The following is a 26882-nucleotide window of genomic DNA, read 5'->3' as shown; positions in this document are numbered from 1 at the left end:
AGTTAGCGTTCAATTGGTAACTTGTCTCCTAAAGTCAGAATTTGGGGGTTAACCTGAGTACTCTATTTGATATGTAAGCATATCTCAAACTTCTTCCTTAGGACAGTTGGACCTTGTCAAAAAGTCATCTGCAGCCTGTCCCGAAGCATGAGTGAGATAATAAAAGGAATTGGAGTTGTCTAACCTGACAGAGAAGTCAGAATTGAGACTCGGCGTGCCTGGGTGATTCAGTCGGTTAAGAGTCCAACTCTGGCTCAGGTCATGATACTGCTGTTCATGAGTTTGAGCTCCGCATCAGATTCTCTGCTGTCAGCATGGAGCCTGCTTAGGATCCCATGCCCTGTCTTCCTCCCCCTCCTTCACTTGCACTCTTTCTCTCAAAAACTAAATAAAAACATTACAAAAAAAAAAAAAAAGAAATTGAGACTCTATTGATGATATGATGTATTCTGTAGAGTAAGGTGATCAGAGTTTTGACTCTACTGCCAAGAAGGAACAAAAGGAGATATGAAATGGATTCAAAGGCGGGATCCCCTTTCAATCGATGGCACAGGACTGTGTTTCATTTACTTACTAGGGACTGCAGTCCTCCATTCCTTGCAAACTAGTTGCAAGACAAATGATATTCGAGAGGAAGAGACTAAGGAGCCACATAGCCCTTGTATTCAATTCTCTATTCGCCCCCTCCCGCCTGTGCTCTGTCTCTGTCTCTCTTTCTGAAAAATAAATTTAAGATATTTTAAAAATTAAAAAAAATTGCGTATATCCTTTGCTGTGTTTCCTTATTCAAATTTCACTAAATGAAATTGGTTTTAAAACATGCCTGACCATGCTTTATACTTTTTTCATGAAACTGCTTTAGAAAATTTATAAATTTTCTCTAAAGCTCTCATTTTGAGAGCTTATTTTTCAAACCCAGACACTATGACATGAGGAAACTGAGGCACATGGAGAAACCCCATATAGCTGTTCTGGTAGGCAGCCCTTTCCAAGGTCTCTGATGACAGCTATTATCACCTTCCAGTCATGTGAGTGAGCAGACCTTCAGCAGATACAGCCCCCTGAGTGTGAGTCACCTAAGCTACAGTCAAGAGAAGAAGACACCTGCTGTTTCCACTGAGCCCTGCCCAAACTGCAGGGTTTGAGCAAAGTAAGTGCGACCATTGTTTTCTCCAAAAAGCCACCGAGGTTTGGAGAGGTTTGCTACACAAAATTAGATGACTAGAACACCACCTGTCCCAGTAACGCGCTGTATTGACAAAGGAGCTGATCTAGAATCACGAGACATACCCATGTGGCAAGAATCTCATTTCCTTCAAGAGTGCCTCAGTGTTTTAGGACCTGAATATTTGGTAGAGTGGCTCTCAGTTTGAGTTTCTAACACATCTTCTTACGACCAGTCTCAGGTTATGCATTTTTGTTTGAAATAATCGAGACCAGACGTGTTCCTCAATCCTTGTAGCAGCCTGGTAAGTATAGCATGCGGCCTATTTGTACCATGACTGGTGATGCTTTGGATTAAGACGGTGACAGCCAGAGCTTACCATTGTGAAGTCACTTGTTTACCCTTTCCAAATGAATATTTTTGTTTGAAATATGCACTGAGGCTATCTAAAATTCAAGCCTCATCTCACTTTGTCCCTTACTTTTATCGTCCATTGATATTTTCCTCTGATAGTTATTACTCCACTGATTGTCAAATGGTGCCTTTCTAATTCCATAATTGCTTTCCAGTTTTAATTCACATCCCACTGTAAGAAACAGATTTATCTTTTTATTGTGTACTTATATCAATATAGATTCAGAGATTTTTATTTTATTCATTAAGCCAAAATTTTTAACTTCATTATATGCATTGATGCTCAAAATACCTTTAAGAACCTCTTCAAACTGGTTTCTGTCTTTTTGACATGTTCCTACTCTCAACTGAGTATTTACTTTCTGACATAAGAGAAGCACTTTCTCATCTTACTGTTTTTCTTGCTCAGCTCAAAAAGCCCTTAATACTTTTTATTGGAGAATGGGATTTTGGAATAAAATCTGCATTCAGTGCTACTAGAATCATCAATTCATAGCCATCCCTACAGACAGTGCTGGGAAATGCATATGTGTGTGTGCATGTATGTGTGTGTATATATATACACACACACACTCATGTGAACTCATGTTCTCATTTATATCTATTTCTTTACACTTAGGTACTGAAAATCATGAGTTCATAACAGTAATTCTGGTCCAAAAACATAGAGCTAATTCTAGCTTTCCTCCTTTCCATATCTCTACCACTTTCTCAATGAGTGAGAAACCCATCTGTCTAGATAAAAGGATATCAATATATCGAAGTATTGGCTTAAGCCCTCACATGTATCCCATCTTATAAACCTGATGGACCTCTATACCTCTCTGCTGCCCTCCTTACCTGTGCCCTTGTCCCTACCTTGCTTCCTTCCCAAGCTATACCAACATCATTCTTGCATTACCTCAAATGCCACTGACCTATTTTTGGCCTTCCACCTGCTGGCTTCTGCTGTACTGGCCTGTCTTTGACCTTGGCTGCCTGCCTTTTGGGGAAGAAAGGAAGGAAGGAAGTTAGGAAAGGATTTAGGAAAGAAAAAAAGGAAGTTTGGAAGGTAAGAAAGTAAATGAAGGCAGGATGGAAGGGAGAAAGGAAGGATGGAAAGGAAGAAGGAAGAAAAGAAATATCTGTTCTTCTGCCATCAGCCTCTTCAGTTATCTTTCTACATCTTTAACGTTAGGCCTTTGACCCATTAAGATGCAAATAGTCAGGACTGGTTTCTCCCCCTAATACAGGACAACACAATTGTTTTGTTTTTAACTTGATTTCACACAATTGTCTCCATCCAGCTCTGCAATATTGTAATCTCTAGATTCACCTCACCCATTAATTTTCTGGCCTTGATGCTTGGGATTTCCTTGGCACTCCAACAGCAGAATTCCTCTATGGATCTTACTTGACTCTTTTTCACAGCTCTAGACATTCTGAGCTGCCTAAAAGTAAAATTTTCTAACCTAACTTTTTGGTACTCAGTCCTTGACCTCAAGTATTCTGAGTTGCAGAGGGATGGAAAACTGAGTGAGTTGATTGATCCAGCTAGAATGTGTATATTGGAAAGAAATAAGAAAAATATCATACTAAAGGTTTTAAGAATCTTTATACTAGAAGTGGGGTTTTAGTTTAATAAAGATAACAACAGGGAGTGAAGATACGGCCTTGATGTACTGAATGACATGACAGTAGTGGCTTTCAGAAAATAGATATGTCAGAGTTAAATGCATGGGAATCTTCTGTAATAGGTAAAAGGGATAAGGGAGGGAGATTGTTGTGGACTGAAACAACAATCTGCTCGTTGTGGAGTGCAAATATAATGACCAGTTTGAAGGCTGATACTGTCTAATGGGTAATAACATTTTTTCTTTCTTTCCCTTTGAAGTTACATATTAGAATTCTATATTATTAAATCACTTCCTATGGCAGAAATGCTTCCTTTTCTCACTCAATCATTATTTCTTCATTAATGAAGTCTCCACCCAACGTTTTAACTAGGAACAAAGCCCAATTAGAACTAACCTTTCTCTGCTACCCTTGCACTTACCCATAAGCATATGACTGAATTTGGGCCAATATAATATTGAAATATTCTTAGAAAAGCTTTTTCCTTCTGCTCCCTCTTTTCCTTACTTCTCCCATGCTGGAATGCAGAGATGATGATAGCCTCAAATTTACGGCCAAGGGCAACCATGTGGACCAGAAGCCTGCAGGCGTGTGATTTCTAAGGAATCTGCTCACCGGATGCCTCATGGAGCCTGCCTATGTCTGCACTGTTAAATGAGAGAAACCAACATTTTGAGAATAGAAGTAGTATTATGTATCCATCTTCTATCCCTCTTTTTGCATTTTGTCCAGAAGTCTTCAAATATCTCTACATGTCCAGTAAAATATACTTTCTCATTTCTAATATTGAATATACGATTTTCACTTCATGTATTTTCACCTCCCCCTTTTTTTGGTTTCTTCCTTCATCCTTGTCTGATGTCTTTGATTTTTTTATAAGTATTTATTTAAACATTTTAAGCAGATAAGAAAAACAGTAATGCTATTTAAAAATTTTACATGGTGATATTTACTAAACACCAAATTTGTATCAGGATTGGTCCTAAGGGGTTTTCATATGTGTCTTTTACCTTCACCCAAATCCTATGTGGTGAAATTTCTCGTAATGCTCCTTTGAAGAAGTAAAAAAAAAAGCCTAGAGATTCAAAACTGATTTCAACATTTATAATTCATATCTGTCTGTGGAGGCTGTCATAACCTAATCTTTCTGCATTCAGACATCGAGACAGGTCATGGTTTACAATCTTTGCTTTTGAACTCTCTAGTTTCCTTTAAAGCACAAGTCCGTGCTTGTTTACAAATAATATTTTCATGTATATTCTGTATAGTATTATTATCATTTTTGCCAAATATGTTTTTGCATTTCAGAGGAGTAGAGAGTACTTAAAGTTACATTCATGTCACCATTTGTTGTAGTAAACCTCTCCAGTCAGCTGATAGAAATTCTCCTGTGTCCTAGTTGGTCAGTCTCCTGTGACTGTAAAAGGGGCTCCTTGGTAGTACCCCCAGCCGTAGATTTACAACAGCTGAAAAGTTCGTTAGACTCTGTGCAATAAGGCAATAGAGTATCCACAGTCTTATTTTCTCTAAGAAATTACCTATGGGTGTCATAATTATTATATATTGAACAAATATTTATACCTATGCAGCTGCATTATATTGAAAGAAAAATTTAGCATAAAAAGGGAAAAAAAGCCTTCCAGAGTTTCAGTAATTTGCATGGTATGCCCAAGCACAATACGGACTCCCCCTACCAAGAATGTTCACATCCTAAACCCTGCTGACTGTGTGAATACATTACGTGACAAAGGGATTTTACAGATGTAATTAGGGTTACTAATCAAAGACCTTAAAATAGGGAGATTATCCTGGATTACCCAGGTATCTGGGTAATGTAATAAGACAATGCAATCATATGAGCTATTAAAAGCAGATAATTTTTCTCCTGCTGTAGGCAGAAGAAATAAGAGAGATGCAAGGGGAGGGAAATTAGAGGGATTTGAATCATGAGAGGGACTCACCCAGTGTTCTTAGAGGCAGGACGCTTGGAAAGCATGAGGAGGAATATGGGTCACCTTTAGAAGCAAATACCTGCTCCTGATTGACAGCCAGCAAAGAAACAATGAAACTGCAGGCAATTCTAGTAGACAATATTCTATAAGCAATGTATTTGTAGAATGTCATCACAATGTATAAGAAACCAGACTATTCATTTACACAGTGGCAGAATAAATTAAATCTTTGGGATATTTTGTGGATTTAAGACCCATAGCTATGGGAAGAAATGTAAACATCAGTGGAAAATTTTAAAACCCACACACAGAGATATTGATTCAAGCCCCCCACCCTCTGACCTTATTTATAAAGGAGTTGTCCTCTTTCACAACTTTCTTCAGATTTCTATTATACAATTACATTTTCAGTAAGTTTTGCTTTAATCAAATTAGGAGACATTTAAACGAGAGCTTGGAAAATAAAGTAAGTCATGGAGAGGACTGTCAGTGAGATGCTCAGGGCAAATACCTTATTGTTCGAGGATGGTATAGTTCATTATTTATATGCTTCGAAACCTGTAATCCATTGTTAACCTGGAGATTTAGGGGAGGAAATAGAGTGGTGCTCATCTTTAGTGTCTATAGTACCTGTATCCTCAGTAACTTTGAAAAGCACCTAGAAAACTGAGTTGAGTGATTTACCCAAGTCCGCGGACTTGAAATGCCACACCTGAGAAAATTGAACATTACGCTTCTCAGCATCTGGTCTAATCACATTTTTTCAGGTGCTTTTCAAACTAAGCAGCTCTGTCCTGCGGGCTACATGTTACCACATTCTTGGCATTTGGACAATTTGGGGAACAATGGTCCTCTCTAATAGGAAGCTTGATTCCAGATCTGACCTCCTCACAATGTGCTAATTTAACAGACAAGAACAAGGATGGAGGAGACTAATAAAAAACAAACCAGAAAATACTGACTACCACCCAAAGCGTGGTGTTGAATCTAAAAGTCAGCTCTTCAGAAAATCCTTTCTTCTGTCATCAAACAAGCATTCGAGCTTGTCTATCTTTCCAATCATTCAATTAGAACAGGGACGAAGGAGTAATATATTCTTGCCTTTCAATCAAACATTAGGGCACAGGGTGGATGCAGGGTTGGGATCCACAATTCTTTCAGATTGCCAGTTTTAATTTCTACTCCTTGAAGAAAAAGAGATATCCTTCCTCCTTATGCATTTAGCTATTTTCCCCCTTTTCTCCTATAAACCAAACAGAGAGGTCTAAATCCAACTAATAACATTTAATTCAACATGAAGGTATTCCATGCAGCTAAAGTTTTCACTTTTGAAAGTCAAAAGACTTTACACTTGCACTTTGTTTTCTAAGTTAATATACTCCTTGGAATACCAATGGACGTGCAAATTGCAGGTGATTGATTCTACCTGAAAGCACTAAATTTAAGAGTCTTCTAAGTGTAAAGGTTTATATCTTTTAATTGTTTACCTGGTCTCAAAAGATAATTGCCGCAAGTAAGATCTTTGAGCAATATTAGGGAACACTAAATGAAAATGAAGTTTTCAAGTATGCATATGTGGGCTAGAGCGTAAAACTCCAATACATTTAGTGTTGTAGAAAGGGCATGTTAAGGTCAAATAAGCATCTTCATATTAAGATTCAAGCAAACTATTACAGAGCAAGTCAAGAAGTATCAAGAGTAAAAAATTGCAAATTTTTAGCACATGATTGCTTATCAAGGTGATGGGGTAATGAGGCATATTGGTTGTTCAGGTAACCAGCGGCCCTAGGAGTATTTGAAAGTCTGAGGTAAATGTCTGCTACTTTCTAAGTAGAGTAAATGTAAATACACTAGATCTATGAATAATTTTAGTCATAAGTGATTTCGCCTCAGGTGTATAGACACATTGTCTAAATAAATTGATCCATTACTGTCATCCTGAAAGAGAAGTCGATGTATGAAATGCCATTGCTCATGAAGTATGAAGCCTGAAAGAATCAATTGTAATTCCAACGGATATTGCTTAAATAGAAAATTCTGGGCCACAAATTTAAAATTCTGGAATCAACCTCACAAGATCTCTTGTCACATGGAACTTTGAAGTCTTGTCAGCAAAGTCACCTAATTTATAGGAAGCACCCTGGAGACAGTGCCTCTTTGCACTGTTATTTGTCAAATGATTCAAGCACTGTTTTAAAGGATATATGAGTTTCTAATCAATCCCAGTGCCTTTAAATTGTATTCTGCCCTATGAACAATTTTCTCCTCTAAGTGTATGAAATTCTAAGTTACATTTGTCTTTGATATCTCTGTTTTCCTTTATTTTATAAGTATCGCAGGAATGAAAAAAGCCACTATAAAGTGAATATTCAATATTCCGGTAAGGGAGAAAGGCCTTGGCAGGAATTTGAGAGGGTGTGTGAATGTGTGTATGCTTATGTCTCTGGGTGTGTGGGGTCTTCTGCGAGAAACAGAAATGTGACTGTTTCCTGGGGCGGGGGGGGGGAGGAGGGCAGGATTCTGATCAAATGAAAATACTTCTCAACTTAGCATTTCTTTGTTGATAATGGGGAGCCTCTTCTATATCTACATCAGATTAGAAATTGGGGTTACTTGTTCCAGGCGCTCTCTTTCCCTCATTTGAAGTGTCAGGCTTCAAACCCTTACAGAAATTTCTGCCTGGATTCTGTAGTCATGACCTCAAAATTATATTATCTTATTATTTAGGATCTTCTGGAAGCACATAGTACAGACCTCTACTAAAACAATGACTCATTTTCTGAAATAACGGAATAATAAAAATCAAAAGCAGTTTGAAGAAAAAATTGAAAGCGATGTATATATGTTTAAGACAGAAAGAAATGGATAAAGAGAGCCAGAATGAGACATATGTACTTATCCATCTATATATCCACATATACATGTTATATATACACATGCACACATTCACACATACACTGGGGGTGGTGGAGGGGGAGAGAGAGAGAGAGACTCAATCAGCAGAGCTGACTGTCTGAAAGCAGAAAAACTTTGATTTTTCAGGGAGCACTTTCTCTGCTGATTTTATAATTTAATAACTTAATAATTCCACTTAATCCAAGGATGGCAGCCAGGCTACCAAGAAAAAGAAGAAAATAAAGGTGAGTATCCATGTACCTCAAAGAAAAATTTAAAAACTAGTTAATCAGTCTAATTCTGTGAAGACACCATTTCACTGCAACTGTTACGAGACAAGTCAAGTCAGTACAAAGATCAGAGAAAGTTAAAATTCCATGAGTTCATAAAAACTGTCAAGAGCTCCAGAAATTCCTGTCACTTATGAATGCAAAGTACTCAATGGGAATATCCGAATATGGATGAAATATTTTTTAGGTAAGTGTAACAGCCTAAAAGCTATCCCAAGATTAAAACTGATAACCAGGAGGCATCAGCAAAGTTCAAAGAGTGTTAAATACTGAAATCACATCTGCTTAAACCCCCTGAGTATATTCTACCTGGTTTGCCAGCTTTCCCACTAACCAACAACTCAAATGGTAGCCCTGAGGGCCCTAAAGTCAATGTCTTATCCTATTTGTCTGTGTTCTGTGTCAATGAAAATTTTCCTGCTTTGTGTTTTGTTCCCTGCCCTCTCCCCCCTCCCCAACCACCACACACTCAAGGCTTAGGAAGGTCAACTTTTTTCCTGCTGTGGGGCTTCGTTACCTGACCTCTCCAAGGAGTCTGAAGAAAGAAAAGGAGGTGAGGGATTTGGGCAGTGTGGGGAACACTCCAAACACCAACCCAATGGTGTGGGCTCCAGCTAAGTAGAACATTCCACAAGAGAAGGGACACTTTGGGAGACAGAAGAGATGGTGGTGGCGGGATGTGACCCGGGCTGCTGAGGCCCAGTGAAGATCTCTATTAAACTACCTCTGTTGAATTTCAGTGCCATTTAATAGTATGCCTTTCTTGCAATACACACAAGCCCTCATGTCTGCAACATTAACAATATTAATATTATCCTCATTAATAAATAGAAAGAGCTAACCTGTACAACATCTTCATTATGTGCTGAAAATATTCTAAACACATATATGTATTCATAAGTGGGCACACATATACCGCTATAATTTGAGCACTAAAGTTACCATCATCATTCAATCATGTAGATTCAGGACAATTGGAGGCATAGAGTTTATTTAAATATTGAATGGTAGGGGCAAGCTTCAGCCCGAACAGACTGAGAACAAAGACTAATTCCCATGCTAACTGTTTTCACTTGGCCCACAGGGCTCAGTAGGACCTAAATAGGATAGACATCCCATGAGCTGTTCCCAAACTCAGATTTGGGAAACAACAGGTCAAATGTATCTCTCTCTCTCTTTTTTTTCTAATGTAGGCCTCTTTGGGTATTTATTAAATATATTATCAAAACAATACAGGGGCGCCTGGGTGGCTTATTCGGTTGAGCGTCTGACTTTCGCTTAGGTCATGATCTCGCGGTTCGTGGGTTCGAGCCCCGTGTCGGGCTCTGTGCTAACTGCCAGCTCAGAGCCTGGAGCCTGTTTCAGTCTGTGTCTCCCTCTCTCTCTGACCCTCCCCTGCTCACGCTATCTCTCTCTCTCTCTCCTAGAAATAAATAAAAATATTAAAAAAAAAAACAATACATATTATGACTGCAAATCAAGTAATTCGAAGAGAGTGTGCTTAAAATAGTCTTCATAAAATCCTTCCTTGCTCCCAGCTCTGCTTTTAACTTTGATTTCAGGTTTTGTTTTGCTTTTTAATTTCGGTTGGTGACTGACTTTAATAGCCCTAACATTAAAATAATGACTTTAATAACTTCTAAATAATATGTGGATAGCACTATTTCTTGATGTCTATACTTCTGAGAATAATTACAAGCTGTAAAGAAAAGAATTTAGTTTACTTATAACCTTTCCCCTACTTCAGTCTACCATTGATATTTGCATTTTAGATCTCTTTGCGTGTCTTTCACTTTTAAAAAAAAAATTAATGTGTATTTATTTTTGAGAGAGAGAGAGAGACCGACAGAGGTGAGCAGGAGAGGGGAAGAGAGGGAGGGAGACACAGAATCTGAAGGAGGCTCCAGGCTCCCAGCTGTCAGCACAGAGCCCGATGCGGGGTTCGAACTCACAAACCATGAGATCATAACCTGAGCCAAAGTTGGACACTTAACCGACTGAGTCATCCAGGTGCCCCTCTTTCACTTTTAAATAGTATCTCTGAATGTTATACATCTATCATCTTTAGTTAGCCTGTCTCAGTGTCTGCATTCTAGGTTGTCTTCCACTATCCTGACCCATTTTCCCCTGCCTCTCCTGTGCCCCTAGGACACCTAGGCTGCGCAGCTATACTTTTACATCACTGAGGCCAAGGTTTACTTATCTCCTGGCACCGCAACCTGTGCCTTCTAGTTGAAGACTACTGGAAAATCAAATGGTGTGACATCATGTTATAATGTGAACTCAATTTTAGGCGTGGGAATCGTGCATCTTTTAATGTAGCTCTGGTTCAGTTGCATGTGCTTTTGAGAAGTAAACAATGTTCCAAGACCTCAAGCTACAGTACCTGTAACTTTCAGCTTTTCAGCCCCAATGGTAATCTCATCTTCATCTGCAGAGAAGAGCACCCTGCCGTCTTCACTCGCTCTCACTTCAAATCTTTTACACTGAGCCTCCACAGCGTCAGCTCCTATGGTCAGAGGAAAGGTTTAAAAATGAAACTGGATGTAGGAAACCATTAACATGTATTTTTTTTAGAAAAAAGAGGAGAAATATATATGTGTGTGTATATATATATATATATGATGTGTGTGTATATATATATATATGATGTATCATATATATATATATATATATATATATATATATATATATATATATATGAATTTGTTTTCCCTTCCAGTAGGCTAATTTGGTAGAGTTTTCTGGGCTAGGATGTTTGGGCATACATCTGACTTCTAAATGCTTGCATGGTCCTAACAAGGTTTGTAGGTTTAGCTAATTAAAAAAACAAAACAACAACAATAACAGAACCTCAAGCAAACAAAAAAAAAAACATTTGCATAGATGCAAGGAGAGATGATGTCTACTTTGTTCTTGGTTGTAGCCTGAAGACTTGGCATGATACCTGGCACAGGTCGGATGCTCAATAAATTCTTATGGACTGAATGACTCCCCTGTTCTCTTCGTGAGTCAACAATAGTGCCTGGACTCACTACATGGCAAGGTACTTGTGAAGCCTTACTCACCTGTAAACTGTTAACTACTCTACATTTCACATACATTAATATTGAACTTTGTTCATCCTTTACTATCACACTATGTGAATGCATTTTACAGTTAATCTTGCAAATATAAATATATACATATATATGGTTTGAGTACTCCCCAATGTATTTTCTCATCAAAGATTTTCTTGATTTATTAAAATACAGTATTAAATATAGTTACATCATACAGTTGGAAATCTGTTTCTGATGTAGTGGACAAGTTTGCAGTATTAATCCATCTATGAACCACAAAGGCAGCTTCCATATTTGGAAAACATAATTTGTAAGTTTGAAGGGCTTCAACTGGTCAGAGGGTAAGGAATTGCTATTCCCTTAATATCAATTCATTTCTTTTAGCCTAACACATTTGGCATATGATACACCTTCCCCGCCTGTAAAGATCCGAGGAGTCTCTCTTCTGTCTGTTATCTACGCCAAAAACTCTTGTCAGATACAACCCAGCCCAAACATGACCAAGGCACATCACATTTGCACAAACCTCTTGTCATTGACATTGCATATGTTGTGGACTGCTTGTTTGTCTGCCCAAAATTCCTATGTTGACCTCCAAGCCCACAGTGAGATGGTATTAGGGGAGGCCATCTTTGATAGGTAATTAGGTCATGAGGGTGGAGCCCTCATGAATAAAATTAGTGACCTTATGATGACATTTGCCTTTTCTCTCTCTGCAGTCTGCTGAGTGTGGACACGGTGAGAGGCTGGAATGTGCAGGCCAGGAAGCAGCATCTCACCAGATGCTGGCTAAGCTAGTGCCTTGCTGTTGGAATTCCCAGCATGTAATAGAATATCTGAGATGCCTGGGTTGCTCAGTTTGTTGAGCATCTGACTTCGGCTCAGGTCATGATCTCATGGTTTGTGAGTTCGAGCCCCACATCAGGCTCTGTGTTGACAGCCCAGAGCCTGGAGCCTGCTTCAGATCCCGTGTCTCCCTGTCTCTCTGTCCCTCCACTGCTCATGCTCTGTCTCTCTCAAAAATAAATAAAAACATAAAAAGAGAGAATTTCTGTTGTTTAAACAACCCGCTCTATGGTATTTTGGTTATAGTAGCCCAAACAGACTAAGACAATGTACTACAATTAGTTTTTAGATATGTGACCTCCAGGAATTCAAAATATGAGTTCATCTTTGTATTCCAAAATATACTCCAAATTTAATATTGGGTCTGATTTCTAAAGGTATAGATAGGTGAGTGAATACTAGATATTAGCTTTCTTTCCCTTTCTTTGGCCCTCAGCCCCTCTTCAGCCCTGTTCCCAGGCCTAGTCCATGGGCCTTAGGATCTTAGACCTTCCCACCATCATAGCTTCTGAGGGGCACTTAACAAGATGAAAACATTAATTCCACACTCTGGTAACATGAAGGATAATTCCTCTGAAAACAAGATGTATATTTTTCTTATAATATAAGAAACTGCCTACATGTTTTCAGGTCCACATAGAAAACTTAAAAAGCTTCAACTATGACAATGCTAAGTAAGATAAAACTGACGTTAACCTTGCAGGCTGTCAAGATCCAAAAGCATGAATTTTACTTTAATGTCTGTTTCATGTATCTTTTTAAGCAAAGTACTTTTCTTATGAAATTTAATGGCAATATTGGAACCAATGGGTGCCCATTGTCCTTGTTAACAGTCTTTGCGATTGATCCGGCAAACATCATTCAGCAGCCTGTATTCAGTTGTTCAGTTGAGTGTGTCTTCTGCTAATCATGGTCTGACCTTCCTGTGTTGCGCTTTAATCTTTAAAGCATAGTAACACATAGTAACCCATAGTAACTGGGTGATGTTCAAAAATCATGCTTGGGGGTGTATAAATGTGACTTCTAAAATTGAGTTCTCTGTGTCTCAGTCTATCTTCAAGGGCACTCAGACTTACACTAAATCTGAACTGCCTGAAAGATATTCTAGATACTATACTCATAAAACCTTGTATATTACATTGTTTTCTTCAAATATACTTAATTATTGGGTGAATTGATCCACAAAATATATCAGTGACTTTAATGACATTGAAGAGGATATATATGTATATATATTATATATATAATATGTATTATATGTATATAATGTATATAATAATATGTATATAATATAATTATATGTATATAATATGTATTATATACATAATATATATACATAATATATATTTTACACACTGTATGTATATAATATATATTCTATACACATATACATACACATGCTCAATATAGATACAAGCTGATAAGACTTTTCTTGGCATAACATTTGATGTCATTATATGAAAGACAGGTTATTAACATAAGCATGCTATATTGTGTGTCACATAAACCAGTAGAAATATACGTAGAGTATCTGGATACAGCAAAGGGAGCTGAAATCTTAATTCAATAAATTTAAGTAAGCAAAAGCAATAAGCTAGTAAGAAGGAGATATACCTGGAATTTAAAAAAATGCATCGAGGTCATCAATAAATGCATGCAGAATCATTCAACTAAAAATAGATATATAAATTAGTACTGCAGACTACACTTTATTCAACATATTACTAAAATTTCGGAAGACATATTTGCAAGCAATTAGCAATACTTGACAGTAAATATTTTAAATCAGAAAACAATTTTGAATATATTGTGCTTCTGTACATTGCTTTCCTTTTCTACAAATAGCAAACAGTAATGCATGTAATTTGACCCATTTTGCATCGTTGTGGATATTTATGTTTAAAGTTAATGTATTAGACTAGATGAAACTGAACTTATTATGTGTTTTGTATCATCTTATTCTGTTTTTCATATTCCTGGCTTTATATATTTGCTGGGCTAGGTCAAGTCAGTATCTAGTTGTGATAGGAGCTAAGAAAATGCTCAGTTCCATTTTTTTTTCTCAATTAGTAATACTTCCAGAGTTGCAGGAAAGCAATATGCCTGAATGACTCTGGAGAAGGAGCTCTGATTCCTTAGCAAATAGATCATGGGGCATGGGATTATCCAGATTATCCAGACAGTTCTATATTTTACTAGTCATCTTAAACACTAACTTGCTAACTAAAGTCTCAAAACTAAATGTTTCCTTAAGAATATCTGAGGAAGCTAATGTTAGCAACTGCAAAACCAAACAAAGAACCATCAGGGATAAAATAAGTAAAGGGAATTTGCAGGAAAAAGGGGTAAATATGTAAGCAAAAGAACAGATTCCACAAAAAGACTAAACTATTTAATATATATCCAAATATTTTCTCTAGTTCACTTAATGTTCTGTAAATATTCATTAAAAGCAAATAAACAAAAGCAACAACAAAACTAATTTCTTGTTCTCCTCAGAGATGGTTTCATTGCCTTTGTGGAACATTCACATTTCTTACAGACATAGTCAGTAGCCAAAGGCATATTTGCTGACAAATAGAGAGGCTCCAATAATTTATCTACTGTCTTTGCATTTTCTACATTAAATCAGTCAAACACATGAATTGGAATATTTTCTTCAATAAAAATCTCTAGAGGAGCTCAAACAATATATTTCCAAAAAGCCTCTTGGTACTATTTAGTCCTAATTTAAAGAAAACAAGGCAAAGATCAAAATGGATATGTCTAATTATCTCCAGTGTGTTTTCCTCAAGCATATCATGATGGATCTCTCTTCCTATATAACTCTGGTTTTATATGTTGTCAATATTTTCAAGGTCTTGAAGAAGAGTATAATTAAAAGATTAGAAATCCCCACAAGAAAAATAAAAACAAGAGTCAATACAGTCAACTAAATCCAGAGTTCTCAAATTCCTCTTTTAGAATTATCACCATGTCCTCCTTCCCCCAAAAAATGAAGACGCTGAAACAGAAGAAACTGGTTTCATGAAGTACAAGTCTAAATAAGCACTATATTCATTTTACACAATGTATGTCTATGTCATGAAAAAGTCACTTGTGGAAAGTGTACTCTGAGTGTACTTGGGGGGAGAAGGAGAAGAAGCAGAATGAGGAAAAGGTCGGAGGGGCCAGGCTGGGGGGCTTATCTTAGGACAAGGGCTCTAGGGCCTTTGGCAATTGCAATCTACATTGGATCCTGTCAGAGAGTAGTACACCACCCCTCTCTCTGCGCCCCTGCAACCTAGCCCCCCACCACAGGAACTGACTTCTGTTCCAGAATTGGAATAACTAACCATTGTTTCTCTAGCAAATAAGGTAGTTACACGAACCCTGAGGTTGCATTCAGCCTTGTATCCCTACCTGGGGCTTCCTACTATCCTGTGTCTAGACCAGTGCCTTGTATACAGTAATTCCTCAATAAAAGTTTGTTTTTTATGAAACAAATGAGAAAGGGGGAAAGGAGAGACAAAGAGACACAGAGACAGAGAGAGGAGGCAAACCAAGAAACAGACTCTTAACTATAGAGTTTAAACTGGTGGTTACCAGAGGGGGAGCTGGTAGTGGGGATGGGTAAAATAGGCGTTGGGGATTAAGGAGTGCACTGTGGTGGTGAGCACCACATGACACATGGAAGTGTTGAAACACACTATATGCATACCTGAAACGAATATTACATTGCATGTTAACTATCTGGAATTTAAATTAAAACTTTAAAAAATGTTTATTTTTAAACAGAAGTGAATTCTACCACTGTCCACCCTCTGTGTTATTATGCCTTGTTTATCACCCCCTCGCCCATCTATACCATAGCTACGACCTCATACTATTATTCTCCATCTTCCTTCTTAAAAAAGTTATGGGGATGCTTGGGTGGCTCAGTCGGTTAAGCATCCGACTTCGGCTCAGGTCATGATCTCACGGTTCATGGGCTCGAGCCCCGCATCGAGCTCTGTGCTCAGAGCCAGGAGCCTGTTTCAGATTCTGTGTCTCCCATTCTCTCTGACTCTCCCCTGCTCACACTGTTTCTCTCTCTCTCAGAAATAAATAAAATATTAAAAAAATTTAAAAAGTTATGAAAAGCTTATACAGATCAAAATTGTGTACATAATGTTACCCACTGCATGGCTGAAGAAATAGCTTGTGAAGTGAAGCCTTTAGCATAATCTTTTCTTAGTCACATGCCCCCTTCATCCTATGGGAGCTCTGCATGTCAGCATTACTCTAAAATGAGTTTTTAATCACTCCCAATTTGTAACTTGACTACTTACGTATGTATCCTTAAAACATTTTTCTCAGCTTTGCATGTTTTGCAACACACACATACATATACAAATACACACACAAACACACAGCTTTATATGACTTCTATTTTTCAGCGACTAGGCTTTTACACAGTATTAGGCTTGTGAGATTCATCTCTTTTGACACACGTGGCTCTGGTTTATTCACTTTCACTGCTATCGTCTATTATATGGATATCCCAATTAGGGATGCATTTTCCACTGGTGATCTTATAGGTTTCTAGAATATTCGAGTCAGTAACAAAGATGCTATAAAAATTATCCTACAAGTCTCCTATTCTCAAGCAATTCCAGAGCTTATGTGTAGGTGTGAAATGGCTGGATCATAGAGAATGTACTTCAAGATTACTACATAATAAAAACTTACTTTCCAAACTGCTGTATCAATTTATATTCCTACCAATAGAATAGGAGAGTTCCTAGCGCTCCGCCTCACTGCCAATTCTCAGTGTTAATAGACTTTGTAGTTTTTCCGAATCTGAGTTACTAAAAGGTATGCCACAATGGTTTCAATGCATAATTCCTGGATTACTCTTGGAGGGGCCATCTTTTTTATGCCACTGCTCCTCAGTCTCCTTTGCTGACAATATCCTCCCCACAATCACTCGATAGGGGAGTGTGGGGCTGACTCTCTGTCTAGAAGTTGTTCAGTTCTCTTCAACCAAAGCAGTTAATTAGTACACAAGCACATGACTCAAACGCTCTCCTGATTTTTGCTTTACATTTTGAAGAAGAGGTGCATTCTTTTTTCCAGATCACAGATACTGAGCATGATATACACTTAAGCTTTTAAGGCTAGCTATACCCCTATGCGGAAAAAGTTGGCCTGAGAATTCAGCCTATCAGTGAAAATGAGTGGGAGGGGGGGCTAGGGGAAGGTAAGAAGGAGACTGAGAAGGAGAGAGAGGCATGCCTGAAACTATTGCTTAAAGGCTGGATCCAGTCAGAGACAAACTAGTCTAGCCCTGGGTTTGCCTGTTATATGAATCAACAAATTACTCATCCACTCCACGCAGGCTGAGGAGTTCTTAAACTCTGAAATTTCTTTTTGCATCATCCTTACTCTTTCTCTATTTTCTTCTTTAAGTTTCCATGTATCCTTCTCTCTCTCTCTGTCTCTCCCTCTCTGTCACACTTCTCTTTATTAAATAAAAGTGAGAAACCTTCCACCTTTATCAAACACTATACCTCCCACCACACACCACAATATATACATCATTAGAGTTTAATTAAAAGGGAAAAAGCTATGCACTAGGGCTTCCAAAAATGATGCTGTGGGCATGGACACCATAATATCCTGGGGCAAACTCTCTTATAGCCTTCGCATTGAGCACACTAAATTTCTACTTAGACAATTTCAACACTAGCCTTAATGGTGTAAATATAACCTGTATGCTTGTACTCTTCCCTCTTTTTGGTGATTCATAATAATACCATAATAATAATGTTTATTAATTAATCATTATCATTGTACTGTATATATATTACTATGGTATTTTCTCCTGGGCTTGGCCTCTATGAATTCTGAGAGGACCAGGTAAAATATGTTTCTCTGTCCCACTTTTGTTGACGATGTTGTCTAAGACAAGTGAAAGCATACATCCTGGACTTGTTATTTTGTTTAAAAGGACCAGTCAAACAGCGTACGCATAAAGTATTCTGTTGGATTCTTTTTGTATAGTATGCAGACATAAAGTTATAGCATTTCAAAACTATGGATGGCATAAAGTTGGTGAGTGAAATATTATCTAAATTTTTAATGTATCATGATCATTCATGTTCTTTTAATGTCTAAAGAAAAAAATTGAAACAAAAATGCATGTCACATGCAGTGAAAAAATACTATGATAGAATTATTATAGAAGAGTAGAATCAGTGAATACTTAAGTAATGAGAAGAGACTGCTTACAACTACATTTTTGCTAAGTTGTTTTTATAAGAGAGAAAGGAGAAAACAAATTCCTAATGTCCTCTGATGATCTCTCATTGCATAACTTTTAGCAGACATTAATAACGTCTAAAATGATGCAATATAATTTATGGAAGTTGTGGTAGCACATTAGAGTTGAAAACTCATTTCTTGATAACACCAACTAAAATTTTTCCCATTGTGGTGTATTATTTTTAATTTTTAACATATGTTTCATAAGAACAAGTAACTTCTCAGCATTTTTCCTTTCTTGTCAGCCTGACCTGGTGTTCTACTACATGTTGACACAACTATCAGGGCAGTTTCAAGTAGTGATTAATAATTTTATTTTTCTTCCTTTCTAATGTGCATTTTCTTTCAAATAATAATTAATATGTGGATCCATATTAGACATCAACACAAGCATGAAAATGAGTTGGTACAGTTTTCTGATAATATTTTTATGCAAATTCCCTCTAAATCACATGCAATATAACTTGTTTAGTTGTGATAGTATAATTTTGCAGATGTGTTCACTAATAATGCAGTCTCATGGACCAATTAAGTATAAATTTCATACCAAATTTCAAATTTCAAGATTACTTTTTCTCTAATATTCCAATAATTGGATGACTTTTGGCTGGGTGGTTCAGTCAGTTAAGCGTCTGACTCTTGATTTCTGTTCACGTAATGATTTCACGGTTAGTGAGATCAACCCCAGACACTGGGCTCTGCATTGACAGCACAGAGGCTGCTTGGGATTCTCTCTCTCTCTCTCTCTCTCTCTCTCTCTCTCTTTGTGTCCTTCCCCTGCTTGTGCATATTATCTCTCTCTCCCTCTCTCAAAAATAAATAAATAAACATTGTTTTAAAAATCCAACTTTGACAATTTATCACCTAATTATTATAGTGAAAGTCACCTTAACAGTACTTTTAATTAACTTTTCTAATGTAAGAGATCTTACACAGTAACCATTCCAGACAGAGAACTGTATTCTTGACAATGATATAAATAAGTAACCACCTTCACTACAGAGTAGCATTAGCATATTTATTTATATTACTTACTAACAGTTTTTAGTAAGAATATTTGAGGCGTGTTTACTGATACTTTAATCTCCAAATAAGACCCTATCTTCAAATAAGATCACATGCTTGCACAAGGGGTTAGGACTTCTTATATGAAATTTTGTTTTGGGGGGGAGACATAATTCAACATGTAAAATACATCTTCAGTGTAAAGGGGGAAATAAGAAAAAAATAACAAAAAAAAATGCCAACTTAGGATTTCAAGTCTGACAAAATTATCATCCAAGATCGAAGGCCAGAGGATATTTTCAGACTAACAAAACCTGAGAGAACTAATCACCAAATGATTAGTTCAAATTCATTTTAGGAACAAATTAGAACAAATTCATTTTAAGGAAATTGTAGGGGCATCTGGGTGGCTCAGTTGGCTGAGCGACCGACTTCTGGTCAGATAATGAACTCGTGGTTCGTGAGTTTGAGCCCTGTGTCTGGCTTTGTGCCTCTCTCAAAAATAAATAAAGATTAAAAAAAGAAAAGAAAAGAAAATTGCAAAGAATGATTTTCAAGCAAAAGGTGATGGTCCTTGATCAGTATCAGAGATACAGGAAAATTATAATTTGAAAAACCACACTCTCCTGGGTTTTCTTCTGGGTTTTTTCTGTCCCTATCTACTTATTTCCCTTTTATTTCTATTCTCTAAATATTTACATGCCCAGAGTCAGAGTAATGACTCTTAAGTAGATTCTTTGTGAAATGTCTCCAGGGCAAAGAAAAAATAAAGGATTTGAGAAAAGTCCTTCACTATTTACATCCATTCACCTACAGGTTTTCATGCCAGATCATATATTTTAACTAAAGTGTATGTAGGGGCGCCTGGGTAGCTTAGTCGGTTGAGCGTCGGACTTTCGCTTAGGTCATGATCTCGCGGTTCGCGGGTTCGAGCCCCACGTCGGGCTCTGTGCTGACTGCCAGCTCAGAGCCTGGAGTCTGTTTCAGTCTGTGACTCCCTCTCTCTCTGACCCTCCCCTGCTCACGCTGTCTCTCTCTCCTAGAAATAAATAAAACATTAAAAAAAAAATAAAGTGTATGTAAATCCGAAATTTATAACATGTGCACTCACAATTACCTTCAAATCCACATTTAAACTGTTTATAAATATCACTGTTAGCCCTCAACTTCAAGGTTAATCAATCTCAGGTTCCACTTCTGGTATGACAATGATAGTAGCTTGGCAGAATTGATCTTCAGAAAAACTGTTGAAACATATTTTATAAACAATCTGAACTCTCAGTAAATAGTTCTAAGGATACATAGTAAATGAAAAAACACAAAAAATTATGGCATGCCAAAAATATTTCAGAAAGCCTGACCCATAGATGGGAAATATCAGGCAATAAATTGCTTGCGAAAATTACAAAATGTCAGACTTAACAAAGACTTCAAATAGCTACTGAAAGTAGCCAGTATCACACATTCAAATAACTAAAGGAAACTGCATTTTTAAGAATTTTTTCAGTAATCTCTACACCCAATGTGGGGCTCAATTTTGCTACTTGGAGATCAAAGGTCGCATGCTCTGGTGACTGAGCCAGACAGGCGTCCCTAAGGGAAACTGTATTTAAAGAATTAAATGATTGTATAATAAAATGTTTCATTAAATGAAGAATATCAATACGGATACAGAAACTATAAAAGAAGCAAATAAAAATTCTGAAGCTAAGAAGTAAAATAATTGAATGAAAAATTCACTCCCGAGTTGATGTGAACTAGCAGAAGAAAGAATGAACAATTTTAAAGATAAATTAGAGTTATAAAATCTAAGAACAGAGAGGGAAAGAATGAGGAAAAATGAACAGAACCTCAGAGAGGAATGTGGGACATCACTAAACTCATGAACATATGTGTGAGAGGAATTCTAGAGGTGGATGAGTAAGAGAAAAGAACAGAAAATATTCCTTACATAATAATGCCTGAAAACTTCCTAAAAATATATTGAGAAATAATAACCTATATATCCAGGAAGCTTAATGAACTCCAAAGAGGAAAAATACAGAAAGGTCCACATACAGGCACACTGTAGTACAGATGAGGAAAGCCAAAGACAGCTGGAAACCTTGAAAACAGCAGGAGAAAAATGGCTCCTCAGTTTCCAGGAAACTCCTTAAGGTTTAGAGCTGACTTCTCTGAAAGAAGGGAGAAGTGTTCTTATTCATGCCACTACTTTTGCTCTTGTTGCCCTGCCTCCCAATGTATATCCTCCACATATAAACCAGAGTCACATTTTCAAAATGAAACTTAGACCACATGACTCATCTACTCAAATCCCTTCAGGAGCTCAGCATGGTATTCAGAATGCAACTCCATGCTTTCAACACTCAGGACTTCAGGCGTCTGCTCTCATTGCAATGGTTCTTTTACCATTTCTTAAACACACTGATTTTATCAAACACACAGGTTTTTACACATTTTCTCTCTTCTGTCTGCCATGATCTTTAGCCAGATCTTGGTGTGTTTTGCTCATGGCTATATTTGGTTCTAAAGAGTTGTTCCTTCAAATAGCTCATCCTAGACCATTCCCTAAAGGGGCACATTCCCTCTCTCTCTTCTGTTTTGTCTACAGAAACTCACCACACCCTTCACATGATTGGAGGATTTATCCCACCATTTGTTTGTAATTAATCCTGTTCCTACCATCATTTTCTTCCACTTGAACCTACTATATTTTTCTTCTTATAATTTTTGGTTGCTTGTTTATTTTCTGAACACCTCACCGTAATGTAAGCTACACTAGTTTAGGGATTTATAGCTATCTGGTTCATCCCTGAAGCTTCAGTAATTATAGTATGCAGTTTCTCACCTATTAGAGGTGTTCAAGAAATATTTCATGCATTAAAAATCTGATTATTGATTTAATAACCTCATTTAATTTTCACCTCAGTAAACATGTCAAGAATTAACATCTAGTTCCTTTATCATCTAAATAAATGCCTCATATTCTACTTAAATATATATATATATTTCTTTTTTTTTCAAATTATCTTTTACAATAAGGTTGCACCTTTAACTCTCTGGCTTCTTTTTATCTTTACCTTTCTGGCTTCTTTCAAGGTCTATTTCAGTTCCTGTCTTTCCTCCCTTTCTATATAAATGCTCTAATGTGACTTGCCCTAGCTGTTAATATGAAATACTTAACATATACTTGTGACATACATATTGATATGAGTATATTTCAAGTTCCTTACAAATATTTTGACAATGATTATTCAGCTAGTGTATGCTTACATTTGTCTGGGAGCTATCTTAAGTCTAGTTTGATAAATAGCTGTGCACTGCAAAGGAAAAAAAGAAGACTCACAAAAATTAAAAGATAGGCTTCTTCCACAAACAAAAAAAGACAACTTGTTGAATTAAAAGTTTCCTACTAATTTTAGGAGTCTACATATATATTAGAAGAATGTTCTTAATATACCTTTGAAATTGTTCTGGTTTTAGAAGGAATGCTCTAAATTTGTTACCTAAGGTTTTCAGTGCTTGAATATTAAATGCGGGAGGGGGTTGGTACATTTATATGAAGTGTAAAATTCTATTCATGAATTAATATAATTAATTTTAATGTCTATGAGACAATGTGCAGAGAGAAGGAGTATTTAAAAAGAACTTAATGAAAAACTATTTACAAAAGTGAAGACAGGGCTAAGAGGCATTCTTAAATCCCCTTTTCACTGTACCATTTTTTGCTTCCAAGTGCCTTCCTGATACAGAAGCCCAAAGAAAAAGGTAAAGAAATAAAAGATTTCTTTCCACATGGGAATAGAAAAAGCAGAGTTACTGAATTAAGATTGAGCCCTTAAATTAATACATGACATTTCAATTAAATATTTCCCTCAGAAAAGCACTGGTCTAACCAACAGCTATTTTCCAGCTTAGAAATGACTGCTTGTTTCAAAAAGGTAACAGGATTTTCAGATAAATAAAATAAATAATACTTGTCTAAGATCTATCTTTTCCCTACATTAATTTTTCTAATAACACCCTTACTTTCTCTAGTCTCCTGTAGTTTTCCTGATACCCTGAAATTTTAAAAAACATTCAAGAAGAAATGCCAAGAGCTAAAATGCCTCTTCCCCAAGCTAATGTTTGCATATACTGGTAATATTTGGGGTGAGGATCTGATGCAGTTGTGTATTTAATTAAATGTTTGAGGAGACTTCTGATATTATTATAGACAGTTCACTGTGTTTCAGCAGACAGTACTTGAATTTATAAAAAGTAATTCTCAAAATGGATTTCTAAGTTTCTTATTTCCTGATTGTCTATTTCTTTATTGGATTCAAGCATGGCCATGTTATCTCTTCATGGGCCATCTCTTCTTTCAGAATAGGTATTTATCCAGTGTGTGTGTTCACAGAGTCAGCAAAAGTAACTTCCTACATTGCTCCATGCAACTGAAATCTCTAATTATTTTCCACATATTGTCCTTCACTAGTGATTAATGTTTTTTAAAAATTCTAAGGTATTTTCTGATTAAAAGTAATGTTTGTCATCAATTATCCAGCTAAATATGAAAGAAAAAAGTAACGCTTTAAATACTTGTCTACTTTTCCTTCAAAAACATATCATCACCTATCTTTCCCTGAAACCAGCAGTTTGGTGCCCGGAGGATATAAATAATTTGATGATGAAATTAACTGGACTATCATAATAACAGTTGAAAAAAACAGGTGGCAAATTCTTTTATTATCACTTACTAATTGCAGATATTAAATGAAGACATCTACACGTTGGAAGTCTATTTCCAAAAAGTTCATTCTAGATATTACTGTATATATATCAGATTCTTGTTAGGCTGTTTTTCTTTCCAGCATATGTCTTGTATGTGCTCTGTGGTTACAATGAAAACATGAGGGCGTCCATGGCTTTCAAACTACAGCTTCCATTTTGGAGACCAACACAAGTGCTCAGGTTACTTTTATGTGTCTCATTCCAGAGAGAGGAAAGGCAAAAAAAAAAAAAAGAAAAAAGAAAAAAGAAAGGGCAGGCCCATTTCTTTTTTTAAGTTTCTATTTTCATTCTAGTTAGTTGATATGCAGTGTTTTATGAGCTTCCGGTGTACCCATTTCCTTGAAAGAAATTTACATCTGAAACAGTACATATCACCTCCACTTACATCTGATTGGCTAGAACTCAGGTACGCCTAGCTGCAGGAAAACCTGCAGCCTTCAGTTGAGTAATCAGTCACTTGCCTACCACCTGAGATGGTATTATTTAAAGAGAAGGGGAAGAATTGTCATAGGGAGAGAGCCATTAATGCTATCTACAACATCACACAAGTGGATTTACCTCAGAAATTAATCTTAACCATTCCTCAGACCTTCAAAAACCCTACAGTCAACATTTATACACATTTTCATATGGTTCTTTTGCTAGTAACAGCTGGATTCCATATTGTGTAGAATTTCTTACCTTAATTATAGTCTTGCTATTTTATCTAAAATAGCACAGACCCCTTTGCCTATAAATTAACTAAAGGAAGGCTATCAGAAGCAGAAAACTCTTAGGTCTGAGTCACACCTTGTATAAACACATTGTTTTATTAACACAAAATTTCTATGACCTACAGGAATGCTACATAATCAACGACTCTTACAAACAAATCGCATACAGAAGAGAATAATTGCTAGAAACATACTGATTTAGTGCAAATATTTCTTCCAAAAATTCTAGTTGAGTAATGTTTTGCTGTAAAGACAGAAAATAAATAATTTTATTATGTTTTAATTTGGGAAATTATTATGTTGTCATTTAGTATATAGTACATTTAATGGAAAATAAATACTAATATGGAAAAAGACTGCTTCATCTATTGCTTGGTGGTCTGCTTGATAATTACCACTAACTATTACTATTCAGTCAGAATTTCTTTCTTAACAACATATAATTTGCATATTGTTAAACACTATTTTGTATCACTAACCTCCTACTATTTCTTTCCATAATATGTATATTTTGGAAAAGTAATATCACGTTGAGATATTCAAGTGTTTTGTGACCTCCAAGCATTCATTAATAATAATTACCAGTAATAATAAATACAAAAATTGCATATAATGTTTGAGCTTTTATTCCCAAAATCTGTGTAAGCCTATGTTTAATATTCTTAGTTATTTCACCTGATTCTGTATTTCTTTTCTTCCAAGTCTCATCTTCACTATTCAGATAAGCATGAAACTGATGTCAGTACATTAGTGTCTTGATACTATTTTAATGTCTTTCCAACATATATTTAGCTATTATGATATGAACTACTGTAGAAAAGAACAGTATGTAGGCTTTATGGAGTATAGATGTGAATTTAGAATACAATATTCATTTCAAATTAAATTATCTGGGAGAGAAACCATAAAGCGTTTAATCGAATACAAAAGAATCAGTGGTATATTCCATAAGACAGTATACTTCACATACTAAAAATTATATATGACGGGTGTGTATGCCTGCAAATACTGAAAGGAGTGATAATATCATTTTAAAATTGTTACAGTTACAGATTATATTTTAATAGTTTATTCCTTTTTTATTTTTTTAATGTTTATTTATCTTTGAAGGAGAGAGATACAGAAGGGTGAATAGGGAGAGGCAGAGAGAGAGGGAGACACAGAATCCTAAACAGGCTCCAGGCTCCAAGCTGTCAGCACAGAGCCTGATGCGGGGCTTGAACTTACAAACTGCGAGATGGTGACCTGAGCTGAAGTGAGAAGCTTAACCAACTGAGACACCCAGGTAGGTACCCAACAGTTACATATATACTTTTTGGATATGTTATTTGTGGTTACAATGGCAGAAGGAATACTTATTTTCAAAAATCTCTCAATAGAAGACAATATCCAATAGGCTGTGAAAATCTTTGCTTTTGCAAGGTAATTCATTTACATAATACAAAAGTTAAAAGCATAAGATATATTGGATGAGTCTCATTTCTACCCCTGCCCTATAAATCCTTTTCTGACATTTCATTTAAATGCAACAACTTTTTTCTATTCCTTGTGAACTTTTTTATTTTTAGCAAATACAAGCACAGATAATTATATATTTTTCTTTTATTTTTATGTTTATTTATTTCTGAGAGAGAGAGTGTGTGTGTGACCAGGGGGAGGGGTAGAGAGAGAGGGAGACACAGAATCCTAATCTAGCTCTAGGCTTTGAGGTGTAGGCAGAGAGCCTGACACAGGGCCAAACCCACAAACCATGAGATCAAGACCTGACTAGAAGTTAGACCCTTAACTTACTGAGCCACCCAGGCACCCCTTATGTCTCTTTCTTCTTTCAAAATATTTTTTAAGGTTTTTTTTTTATTTTTGAAGGA

The 26882-nt window shown here is 36.4% G+C and overlaps 1 protein-coding gene across 1 annotated transcript in view; it reads right to left on the bottom strand.

The window, feature by feature from the left end:
- SGCZ (sarcoglycan zeta) overlaps positions 1-26882 on the bottom strand; it is a 459011-nt gene that overhangs the window by 51553 nt on the left and 380576 nt on the right. The window contains exon 4 of the mRNA XM_039221153.1: positions 10717-10839. Coding sequence (XP_039077084.1) covers positions 10717-10839 — 123 coding nt within the window. The remainder of the gene's footprint in view (positions 1-10716; positions 10840-26882) is intronic.

Source organism: Hyaena hyaena, unplaced genomic scaffold (assembly GCF_003009895.1).
Source record: "Hyaena hyaena isolate Hyena2069 unplaced genomic scaffold, ASM300989v1 scaffold_17, whole genome shotgun sequence".
In the NCBI taxonomy this organism is placed as follows: Eukaryota; Metazoa; Chordata; class Mammalia; order Carnivora; family Hyaenidae; genus Hyaena; species Hyaena hyaena.
Note: the sequence above shows the minus strand (reverse complement) of the source record. Positions and strands in the feature narration are given on the sequence as shown.